The sequence below is a fragment of the Manihot esculenta genome, chromosome 7 (assembly GCF_001659605.2).
Source record: "Manihot esculenta cultivar AM560-2 chromosome 7, M.esculenta_v8, whole genome shotgun sequence".
Classification (NCBI taxonomy): Eukaryota; Viridiplantae; Streptophyta; class Magnoliopsida; order Malpighiales; family Euphorbiaceae; genus Manihot; species Manihot esculenta.
The window spans coordinates 16,731,998-16,744,684 of NC_035167.2; the positions used below are offsets into that span (position 1 = coordinate 16,731,998).

The 12,687-nt window shown below is 35.1% G+C and overlaps 2 protein-coding genes across 2 annotated transcripts in view; both read left to right on the forward strand.

Annotated features, from left to right (window-relative positions):
* Positions 1-724: 724 nt before the first annotated feature.
* Positions 725-3,223, forward strand: LOC122724073 (cyclase-like protein 2). Its single transcript, XM_043958562.1, has 6 exons — positions 725-1,220; positions 2,142-2,186; positions 2,357-2,429; positions 2,589-2,686; positions 2,771-2,841; positions 2,927-3,223. The coding sequence occupies exons 1-6, from the start codon at positions 803-805 to the stop codon at positions 3,050-3,052; spliced, it is 831 nt and encodes a 276-aa protein (XP_043814497.1). The 5' UTR covers positions 725-802; the 3' UTR covers positions 3,053-3,223.
* A 1,675-nt stretch (positions 3,224-4,898) lies between these two features.
* LOC122723987 overlaps positions 4,899-12,687 on the forward strand; it is a 74,602-nt gene continuing 66,813 nt past the window's right edge. Inside the window, exon 1 of the mRNA XM_043958131.1 lies at positions 4,899-4,954. Coding sequence (XP_043814066.1) covers positions 4,899-4,954 — 56 coding nt within the window. The remainder of the gene's footprint in view (positions 4,955-12,687) is intronic.

The following is a 12,687-nucleotide window of genomic DNA, read 5'->3' on the forward strand; positions in this document are numbered from 1 at the left end:
GTTTGCTTTTATACTGTAAAAAGATGAAATCAATATAATATTTTTTGAAAATCCGGTGATAATGTGGCTGATTATTTGATAAAAAATTACGCCAGTTAATCGGTCGGTGATCCTGCGATTACCAGCATAATGGAAATACATTAGCACAATTGTGCCTGTTAATGATAACTTTATATCGAAACTCAACCTCTTCAGTAAAAGCGAATCTTGGTAAAAAACTGAGTGTAACGGTGTACGAATTTTTCTTTTTTCGGATGGGACTAAATACGAACTCATCGGCTCTATTTTATGGTGACAAACTCATGATTCACTTTAGTCGATTCTTGTGAAGCATTAATAATAAAATTATATATTTAATTAATAAAATTTTAAATTTTTATAAAATAAAATTTATATTAAATAGAAAATATTTTAAACCAATTAAATTAAAATTTTAATTATAATTATCAAATTTAACTAAATATTAGAAATTTTATTATTTCTTCTCTTTTCACTTTTATACAGTCATCTCACTTATTTTTTTTATTAATTATATTTTATGAGATAAAATAATTTAAATCTGAAGTAAAAGTATTAATTTAAAATATAGAACTAAAATATTAAATTTTGAAAATAAAACTAAAATATGTGTTAATTTTAACATATTTCAGGAATATAAAAGAAACTTTCCTTAATCAATTACTGGATACATCTATTCTTTCTCTATACGACTCTATCCTCTGTATATAGTGCTGCATAGTTGCAGCTAAAAGCAGATAAACACAAATTTGCTTGATACTAAAAGAAGCCATCAATCCTTCCAATGGCTGGAAACAGGAGAGATGTCCTCCAACTCATGCTTCTGTTGCAAATATGGGCTGCAGTTTTAACACTGGCAAAGGCAGTGCGTTCTCTGGATGAAGAGGTACTAACTCTGACAACTCCGGCGAGCTCAAGGGACTATCCCAACCCGCCGGCGAGAAGAGATGTTTATTCTCATGGTAAAATCCATGACATCACCCATTTGATCAATCCTAGAATGCCAAAATGGGGGAGTCCTGATGGAATGGGAAAAGTGGTAACCATTATTGACGACATGAAAAAGGGAGCAGTAGCTTATACTTCAGAGATGGATCTTCCTTCTCACACTGGAACACATGTTGATGCTCCATCTCATTTTTTTGAAGAATACTTTGAACGAGGCTTTGACACTAGTACTCTTAGTTTGAAAACTCTCAATGGTAATTTCTCCTATTTTTTTTCTTTTTCTTTATATTTATTTTGAGTTTCCTATATTAATAAATTGCTTATTAATGGTCTATTTATTTTCTGTTGAAACCTTTCGATGATTTGGCAAAGCATACAAGAGAGTCTCTCCCTATCCAGGATTCAACTCCCATCACCCAACTTACTGACAAAAAAAAAAAATTCTTATTAATTCAGTCCTTTTGAATAGTAGGTATATAGTTTTTGTGCAGTCAAATACGCTTTGCTTTTTCTTTGCCACTTTTAGTTAACTAATGTCAAAATTTACTTTAAGAAAAATTATAAAAAAAATATTTCCTAGTATAAAAGTGTCTGAAACTCAAAATTCGAAATGGTTATTTTTTGATATTATTTCTTAAAAAATTATTTAAAAATACTGTATTATTTCAAAACCAATTTGTTACGCAAGTTCAAGGGTATCCTAAAACCAATTTTCACATTCTTAAAGACGCATTATTCTTTCACATTGGTCTGATAAATTAACAATATTGTTATGCTTTTAACTTTGTCAAATCCTAATTAATAAGGAAGCAGAATTTTCATCCTCAAAGAAATAAAGTTGTGAAGTTGTAATAAAAATATTTTTATAATATTATCTAATGTTTCAACAAAATAATATTAATAATCATAATAATATCTTAAGAATAAAAGTTTGCATTTAAAAGAAAAGAATTTTGCACACTGGTGAAGGCTAATGCCATAGTTATCTTCAGCGTCTGCCTTTAATTGATTGAATATCCATTAACTTTATATTGCATATTGCACTATTTCAAGAAAAAAAAAAATTGTCTCATTTGCATTATTTTAAGGAAAAAAAAATATTTTCTTGCTATTATAATCTAATCTAAATGATAACTAATTATGTGCAGTTTTTGTGTGTAATTTTGTTAAAATAGGTCCAGCGCTGGTAATTGATGTTCCTAGAAATAGTAACATAACTGGTACGTTTTACTTTGTTTTCCTTTCTGCATTAAAAAAAAAAAAAAATTCTTTAAATTAAGTAGATGTAATTAATATATATATATATATAGCTTTTTCTTCAGCCAAGAAAAGGCTTAATTCCTACAGTATTATATTAATTCTACTAAATATACTATACTTGTTATTACAGCTGAAGTAATGAAGAACTTGCAAATTTCTCAAGGAATACATCGTGTTCTTTTCAGAACTTTAAACACTGACAGGTAAATTCTCAAATTTTTTATTTTATAACCTGAAATAATGTCTAATATGTCCAGATAATTTTTTTAATTATTGTTATTATATGAAAATTTTTATTATTTTTAAAATTCCCAAACGCAATTTAGTTTATTTTTCAATTTTTTTTAATTACTCTTTCTCAGGAAGCTTATGTACACAAGGAAGTTTCATTCGGACTATGTTGGAATCGTGAAGGATGGAGCAAGTTGGATTGTTGATAACACAAACATCACGCTTGTTGGTAAGATTAAATTAGATTCTTTTTAGAACATATGAGTATTCATGAATGTGCTGATTCTGATGAATTTTCTATTACAAAATGTAGGCATTGATTACTTATCTATTGCTACCTATGACGATGCCGTTCCGACACATCAAACTTTATTGAAAAGCAGGGTAATAAATCTTATGATACATGAAGAATTTTATTTTACTTTTAAACTTGACATATAGCTAATTAAATATGTGAAAAATATTTCAGAAAATTGTAATTGTGGAGGGGCTAAAACTTAACAAAGTTCCAGCAGGAATATATGATCTCCATTGCTTGCCTATAAAGGTGCTTGGTGCTGAGGGAACACCTGCAAGATGTATTCTCATGTCTTAAAATTTATGTGGAAGGACTTTGTTCCTTCATTATAGAAATAAATTAAGGAGTTGTGTGCCTTTATTACCAAATTCGACACATTACCAACTATGTGATATTAATAATACTTTATATATATGGACTGGCGTATAATGCAAGCATGTTGCTCCATGCTGGTTCTACTAATCTCCATCAATTTCTCTTGGCCTTTTTTTTTTACCTTGCCAAATCTTTAAATCTCATCACATTTGGCATACCAAGACGAGATCACATAGAAAATAATTCTAAGGCTTTTAGATGAATAAAAGTACGGCCTAAGGAAATGATTTTAACTACTTTATAATTATAACCCTTTGAAGTGAAATAATAATCTATTTTATTATTCCATTCCCCAAAAGCAAATAAAGGAACCACAATTATATTAATCTACTAGTCCACGTCATTCAACAACTTCAAAATAAAAGCATGACGTAAATTATAAATATTTTCCATAAACATCTCTTGTTTGTAATATATTCAATTTAAAATATATCATATTTCAAAATAAATAAAATGGATATACGATTAGGGGTAATCGAATCGAGTCGAACCAAACTTTATAAAACTCAAACTCGTTTATTAAAAAAGTTTGAAAGCTTAAGCTCGAGTTCAACTCGAGAATTAAATATTATAATCGAGTTCGATTCGAGTTTGACTTGTGAAAGGCTCGTTCAGTATAATAACGAGCTTAATTTGAAATCCTACCACCAAGATAATATGACCTCTTGAATATCATCTTTATCCTTTAATAATAATAAAAGAATAAAAAAAAGTTAATTACATATTATTATTTGGAGATAAAATAATAATGTGTTATTGAACTTACCTTCTTTTTTCTTTTGATGCTATAAAAGGCTCGCAACCAATCAGCTCCACCAATTAAAACTTGAATAGTTTCTGCTCTCAATAATACTCTATGTGGATCGATAATTTTACCTCTAGTACTAAAAGCAGATTCTGAAGCACCAATCGTTATAGGAATTGATAATATGTCACAAGCCATATTTGATAATATCTTAAATTTCATGTTGTTCATCTTCTACCATTCTAAGACATCAAAGTTAGAATCATCTTAATAAATATAAACACATTCTTCCAAATACACATTTAATTCAAACTTTACTTGCTCAATCACAAAATCAACATTCCTAATATAAATATAAAATTGTGCTCTTCTTCTGATTTTCCTTTTCTCACTTATAGTACAACTAGATTCTTTTTTTTTTAAGTTTCATTACTATTAATTTGTGATCCAATACTTTTCGCTTTACGAGCATTTATATAGTCATTATAGCGTTATAGAGGGCATGCGCAATGTCTCCGTCATTGTAATATGTTCATCAGAATCAAACTTGAAATATATTTTTGAAAAACACCATTCAATCAATTTCATCTTATTCATTGGATCTAATACAGCTGCTAGAGAAATCAACAAATTACAATCACTCCAATACTTGTCAAATTTAGATTTCATCTTATCAACCAAGGCTTTCATATAAATATCCCTTCAACAAATATTACACTTGAATAAGCTTACTGGTTAACTGCAGAGGTGTGGGCATGCGGCGGGACCGCGGGGCGTGGCTACAAACGACAGTCACCGGTGTCTCATGAGCGCGAGATGCAACAGAATGGCAGGGCGTGGCTGCAAACGACCGTCGTCGGTGGCTGAGGAGCACGAGATGCAAAGCGAGATGCGGCAGAATGGTGGGGCGTGGCTCACAAGCGGTCGTTGAAATGCACGATGCGGCGGTGGAGCTGTGATTTCAGGTTGTTGACGGCGACGGGCCTCCAGCGATGTCGACAGGTCTGTAGGAGGCAATGGTGAATGGCGATGCGGCAGCAGCAGAGGGTGATTCGGCAATTGGGTGATTTGGGAATTAGGTTATTATTATTAGTTAGGTTACTATTAGTTACACATCAAAACTATTTTAATGAAAATATATTTATTTATAATTAATTAATTACATAATTTAATTAATGGATTATAAAAGTATTTTTTTTATATAATTATAGGATTTCATTTAAAATTATATTATTTTAATTAAAATTATAAATTTTAGTAATAATTATATAAATATATTACCAATGATTAATTAGATATTTATAGTAGTATCTAGTTTAAAAAGATTTTTATAATTATACTTTAATTTTAAAAAGTATCTAATTTTATAATTCAATTTATCATATAATACTATTTGAATAATAATATTAAAAGTGATTATATTATTTGTGATTTCTACAAATTTGATTTTTAATTATTTTTAATATTGATATACGACTGATTAGATTTCGTTAGAAGTTTTAAATTAGACTTTTAATTAATAATACTTGGTTAATACGAAATTTGAAAACAAAAGTTAGAAGTTAAAAACTCTTATTGATAATTATTATTTTTAACCAATAATGTTTGGTGGAACATTTAGATATAAATCATATGTCATAACCATTATGTCTTTAGTGGACCATTTCTTATTGATTATTTGACAATTCAAGCACAAAACATAAACTAAAGTAGGTTATCTTACCTTTTGAAGTAAAAAATTGAGAAGCCTTTCTTCATGTTAGACTCCTAAGTATTAGTCCTCTAGATTGCCTACACGAACCTGACATACAAGAGATCCCATGTACTCCTTTATTCTTTGTGCTCCCTTAAGCATCGATCATCAAATTGCCCAATATTAGAGTCTCACTCTCAACAAAAGAATAGGGTACTTAGGTTCGGAGAAACAATTCCTCTAGCTTTTGAACTGAAGGATAAAAATTTCTAATTTCCTTTGAGCTTTAGAAATAAATAAATGAAAGGTACAAGGAGAGAAAAGAAGAACATGAAATACATACTTTACTCATTCATGCAAACCTCCATTGATGGAGCTTGAGATTAAGTAAAAGAGAATACTACTCTATGTGATGAGTGTCGAGTTCACCAAAAATATATCATGTTCTTTAAACAAATATGAACTATAGATATGACAAGTGAGGTAGAATCTACAACAAATGATTTAATTTTAATTTTTAGGAAAACAAATCAATGACAAAGAAAATTAAATTTTAAAACAAAGCGGTTTTAAATTGATAAAAATTAATTAAAATAAAAATGTAAACTAATTGATCAACAAATAATTAAAGTGATTAATCAAATTAAGAAAACCTCTAATTTCAGAAATATCTTGGCATTAATTTTTAGGATTGGTTATAGATGCAAATATTTCTATTTTAATTTCTTATTAGCTATAGTCATTGATATAGTCTAACAACCTAATCTTCTCTTAGTTAATAGACTAAAAAGGATCAGCTCACTATCCAGTTCTAATTGATAAATAACTCTATAATCAACTCTATAAGATTTAATTTGCCAATAAAGTTGGAAAATTAAAAATATTTGACTCTAACTAAGAAGTTTACATAAGCTGACTAATAAAATTAGAATATATTATTCCAATAATATCTAAGCTTGCTTGTCATAAGTATCAAACTAATTAAGTGATTACAGATTTAATAAATTCAAATGACAATATATTTATTACCCACTCAATTGAACAATTGATTAGATTGAATTAATCAAATAAATAATAATTTCAAGAATCCGGACCAGCCCAAACGCAGCCATTGGATGGCAAAAAGCGTTGTGCCTATAACTTTTGCTATGGGTGTCAGAATCATTGTTAAAAACCTAATTCAGAAAGCTCGTTCAAAGATCTACATTTGTTATATGCCTTTGAGGTTGTAGTGATCCACACAGAAATACCAACTATAGTCTCTCTTTTTTACTAGAAAGACATGGTTAGCAAATAGACTCGTGCTAGGACATATCACTCTTGCTGCCAACATTACCTCTACTAAGCATTTAATCTCAATCTTCTGAACTAAACCATATTGGTAAGACCAAGTATTTACAGGATTGGTATAAGGCAGTAAAGGAATTAATGATCAATAGGCCAAAAAGGAGGTAAGATTGCACAATCTTCAAAGACTAATTAAAAATTATGGAGGAAGTGTAGAGGGGTTGGAGGGTGGTGTTGGGAACTCAATTTGAAAAAAGAGAACAACATTGAACTAAACCTCAGTAGTTTTAAGGATGGAATGAAGGGAAACAAGGGTATGTTGAAGGGATGAAGGGCTGGTAAGGGTGAAAGTCCGGTTGTTGTATTGGAAGGTTATGGTTAATTTCTGCCAAGTTAATTAGACATCTCCCAATGAAGCCAACCATGATACACCTAAAGTAACATCAACACCTGCAAGGGAAATGACATAGCAATATGGATGGATAAAAAGAGAACCCATATCCATTGATAACTGAAAGCAATACTTGACAGATAATGAATGGTGGCCATCGCTTTATTTAACTCTAAATGGCTCTGGCATTGTAATTGGTAAAAAGAGCTGAGAAACAATGGCATGTGAGATAAAACAATGAGTACCTCCACTGTCCACCATTAATACAATCTTTTTGTTGTGGGTCTAACTTTTCAGTTTTGGCATTTAAAGATGGGTAATACCACCTACAGCATAAAAGGGTAAGTCAAATTGATCGAAATGGCCCTCAAGAATTTCAAATGAAAAGGATGCAGTATCAGTGGAATTTGGGGAACTTAAGTTAGGAGGGTCACTAGTATCCTCATCCTTAGTGGTGATTAAAGATCGCAAGGTTTTGAGTGGGCCTTCCAGGAGAGGAGAATAGGGTTGCTTATAGCAAAAATAGAAACTCTTGGCTTGCAAATCTTGGTGCTCTTAGTGGGAATAATGGTAGAGAGCTTGTGCTTTAGGAGCCTGAAGGGAAGTGGGTTTGTGGGAGGACAAGAGGAAGAAAGGTCTTTTAGGGTGGAGACAGAAGATGGAGAAGACGATGATTGAAAGGCAGTCAATGATTTTTGTTGAATGGGCTGGGCTTGTAACACTATAGCCTTAGGATGGGAATGGGTAAAATAAGAGGAAGAGGTGGGAAAGGTTTTGGACTCTAGATAAAATATTTATTCTCCTCCATAATTGTGAGGCTAAAGCCCACCGGTCAAATGAAGCTCTCTTTCCATTCTTATGCCAAATTCATTGCATGAAAAACCTCAGTGGCCTCATGGTATCTAAGACGAAGTAAAATTTCATTTTTGAAACAGTTGAGAAAATAACTCGAGTAGTATTGCTCTATTAATGGTGGGATTCGTGATGCACAAGCTACAAATTAGTCAATATATGTATCCACAGAATCAACTTGATGAATGGATGCCAACTATTCAAAAGGATTCTCCATCGCATTTGGGCTATAATGTGCCAACAACTCATGGGAAGCTGCTTCTAAGTGAGCGTGGGGTAACACTGCCGAAGCCACCACAAATAATGGAGAGCACCTCCTTTCATAAAGATTAAGGCCATTGGAACTTTTAAATCTATTTTAGTATAATTTACCTCAAAATATTACTCCACAAGAGCAAACCATCTCACAATATCGGTACCATCAAATATAGAGAACTTTAAATTCTTGGAAGGAAGGGTTGTATCATCGATAGGGAAAAGTGTTGATATAGGCATAGGGGAAGAAACAGTTAGAGGAAGAGGGCGGATAGATGAATGACAGTGAGTTTGGCCTACATATGCTCATTTTCTAGATGAAGTTTAGCAACCCCATCATCAATAATAGCTAGGTTCTTCTCCATCATTTCCACACATGATTCCGTTCTGGTATTTAGTATTAGACAACAAGTCGAACTAATATGGTAGAGTAAAGAACTTAAATCTCATAAGCAATGAAAATTAGGGAAAATAATTAAGAAATATAGACAAAGAGAAGTGGAATTTGATTAATGCCAAGGAACTCTCTTATAAACAGGAACTAAGAATCCCCAATCCCCACAACTTAAAAGCTGCAATTACAAGAATAATTCCTTTCCCCTAAGCTATATGTTGGAAATACAGAGAATAATCCAGATATCATATATCTCCCATACATTTCCCTTTCTTGATAGCGTATATTAGTGTGCTACTCCTATTTTGTATTCATTTGTAACTACCTTCCCCTTCATTGATCTTCTAGAATAGACTTTCCATTTAAGCCTGCATGATTGGCCTTGGGTAGCATTCGTATCAGACTATGAGATACTAATCTATGAATTTATGTCAGACAAAGTCTTAGGTTCTTTTCTATTCAATTTATCAACTTTAATACTCTTTAATGTCCTCCTTTAACTTCCACTACTTATATAAATATTCAAGATTAAGAATAATTCAGTAAGCATCCTTACATAAATAGTAAGAATTCTCATTCAATTTGACATTATCTATAAGTTTATAAGATTTTTCTTCATCCTACATGTGCATTGTGCAATTTAACTATAGACATTGCCTATGCTATTGGGAGTTATTTTTGGCATGGGAGCTATGTAGTGAATACAGTGATAGATGTAACGCCCCGGAAATCCGGACCGCTACCGGCGCTAGGATTCAGGTCGGCTTAAGGCCGCCGGAACCCGTAGCAAGCCTACATGCATCCTGTTTACCTGTTTAATCCCATACATGATCAGCAAACATACATAAGAATTAAAACTTTTCTTTTTCTTCATACACCAAACTCAACCTGTGCATGCACTATATTCATCATATACATAAACATTAATCCCTCTGTGGGATTTCATCAAAGCCTCAAGGGCTATACATCATATGGTGAGTTGGTTTACATCAATATCAAAACACAAGATCATGTACATACCAAGGGATTAACATATACTATGGTCAAGCACAACTCTATCCTCAATAACATAGTTACATAAACTTTACATTACATTCTTATCATTTGTCATGTCCACATACTCTAGCTATTACATACATATGACTTTTCTCTTCTTTTCTTCTCTATCACTCCCGTACCTGCAAACCTGGGGGTTAGGGGAGAGGGGTGAGCTAAAAGCCCAGTGAGCAGAAACTAAAAACATTATATTAAAATTCATACTTTCATGAAATGCATCATATCACAGACAATTCACATCAAGGGTGAACCTGTCACCAATTAGTCCCAACATAGTCTCGTGCCAGGCCGTAGCATGGGGTCCTGGTCTTCCTGTCATAACATACATAAAGTCTCGTGCCAGGCCGTAGCATGGGGTCCTGGTCTTCCTGTCATATCATGTATTAAGCCTCGTGCCAGGCCGTAGCATGGGGTCCTGGTCTTCCTGTCATAACATACATAAAGTCTCGTGCCAGGCCGTAGCATGGGGTCCTGGTCTTCCTGTCATAACATACATAAAGTCTCGTGCCAGGCCGTAGCATGGGGTCCTGGTCTTCCTGTCATAACATACATAAAGTCTCGTGCCAGGCCGTAGCATGGGGTCCTGGTCTTCCTGTCATACATAAAGTCTCGTGGACTAATTGGATCATACAGCATTCACCCACAACCACAAAATAAAATGCAATGCGACATATTCGTGAACTAATGCAATCAGCCTATTACATGTCATCATGATGCATGAAACATGCTCAAAACATTTAATTGCTTGATTTAAAACATTAAGCTTGTTTCCACTCACCTCTGGCTAGCTCTGACCAGACACTGAAGCAGCTCACTCACTGCTGGGGTCCTCGGTTCCTCGGGTCCGAACCTACACAGGTGGACTCCAATGAGGGACCAAACATATATAAACATAACTCTAATATATCCCCCAAAAACCCCCTAAAACATCATGAAAACATCACAGAAAATATGCATGAAACAGCTGAACAGGGCACCTTCGGCGGCACCTTCGGCGGCCGAAAGTCCTGGACAGAGACGAAACTCAGCTAGGTTCGGCGGCACCTTCGGCGGCACCTTCGGCGGCCGAAAGTCCTGGACAGAGACGAAACTCAGCTAGGTTCGGCGGCACCTTCGGCGGCCGAAAGTGCCAGACAGAGACGAAAGTCTCTTTTCGGGGGCACCTTCGGCAGCCGAAAGCTGCCTTCACAAGAGGGGTTCGGCGGCCGAAACTCCCTTCGGCTGCCGAACCTGGTTTCTGCCAAACGGCAGAAACTTGGTTCAAATGAACCTCCTGCCTCCCAAAACCATAAATCATGCATATTTCTCAACTAAAACACACATACAAGTTCCTAGGGGTCTCAAACATGCATATACCCCATCTACAACACTTCATTCACACACAATCAAGCTACATTGCTCAAACATCATCAAAACCCATAAACTCAACATATGTCCTAACATGCATTTCTACCCATAGATCTTACTTAAAACTTGTTTAAAACATAAAAAGGGTTCAAGATCGACCCTTACCTCTTGAAGAAACGAGAGGAAAGCGATCCTAGCTTGGAGATGGAGAGATTAAGCTCTTTGAACCTCCAAGCACTCAAAACTTGCTCAAAGCTCACAAATCTTCAAAACAAAGTTATAAACTTGTTAAAACCATGAAAGATCTAGAGGAAACACTCAAGATCGAGGGAGGAACGGTGGAGACTCACCTTGGCCGACAATGGGAGAGAAAAAGCTCGCTCGTGCGGACCAAGGGGACCCTTTTATAGTGGCTGGCCAGGCCACGTTCGGGGGCCGAATGTGCCTCCGCATCCATGCAATGTTCGGCGGCCGAACATAAGGTTCGGCGGCCGAACCTGCACTTCCCTCACTTAGACTTTCGGGGGCCTAACGTGCCTCCCAAAGTCCATGCATGTTCGGCGGCCGAAAGTGAGTTTCGGCGGCCGAACCTGGGTTTTTCCTTAAAGAATTTTCATGCAAAAACTTATTTAAAATCATACTTAAAACATTTTATAAAAACATGCTTTTACCCTTCTAGAGGTTTCCGACACCCAAATTCCACCGGACGGTAGGAATTCCGATACCGGAGTCTAGCCGGGTATTACATTCTCCCCCCCTTAAGAACATTCGTCCCCGAATGTTCCTCAACTAGTACATGCATACTATAAACATAACATACACACATATAGCACATGGAACACATCTCAACTAACCTTAGAAGAGGTGGGGGTACTGCTGGAGCATGGACTCCCGGGTCTCCCAAGTGCATTCTTCCAAATTGTGGTGGTTCCAAAGGACTTTCACCATCGGGATTTCCTTGTTCCTCAACTTTCTGATCTGAGTGTCAAGAATCCGCACTGGCTGTTCAACATAAGTGAGATCCTCTTGGATCTCCACATCAGGCTCGCTAAGAACCTTGCCCGGATCTGACACGAACTTCCTCAACATGGAAACATGGAAAACCGGATGGATTCTCTCCATAGAAGCAGGCAAGTCCAGCTTGTACGATACATTCCCAATCCTTTGCAGGACTTCAAAGGGTCCAATGTACCGCGGAGCTAGCTTACCCTTCTTACCAAATCGAACCACCCCTTTCATCGGAGACACCTTGAGCAATACTAGATCCCCCTCCTGAAACTCTACCTGTTTCCTGCGGATGTCTGCATAACTTTTCTGCCTGCTGGTGGCAGTCTTTATCCTTTCTCTGATAATGGGCACCACCCTGCTGGTGATCTCAACAAGCTCAGGCCCTGCTAAGGACCTCTCTCCAACCTCTTCCCAGCAAACGGGTGACCTGCACTTCCTCCCATACAAAGCTTCATACGGAGCCATCCCTATGCTAGCATGATAGCTGTTATTGTAGGCAAACTCCACCAAAGGTAGATGTTGCTTCCAA

Excerpts from the sequence above, each read along its gene's own strand:
- LOC122724073 (XM_043958562.1), top strand. The coding sequence starts at position 803 with ATGGCTGGAAACAGGAGAGATGTCCTCCAACTCATGCTTCTGTTGCAA. Across the intron at positions 1,221-2,141 it reads TAGTTTGAAAACTCTCAATG|GTCCAGCGCTGGTAATTGAT; the intron begins GTAATTTCTCCT and ends TTGTTAAAATAG. Across the intron at positions 2,430-2,588 it reads AGAACTTTAAACACTGACAG|GAAGCTTATGTACACAAGGA; the intron begins GTAAATTCTCAA and ends ACTCTTTCTCAG.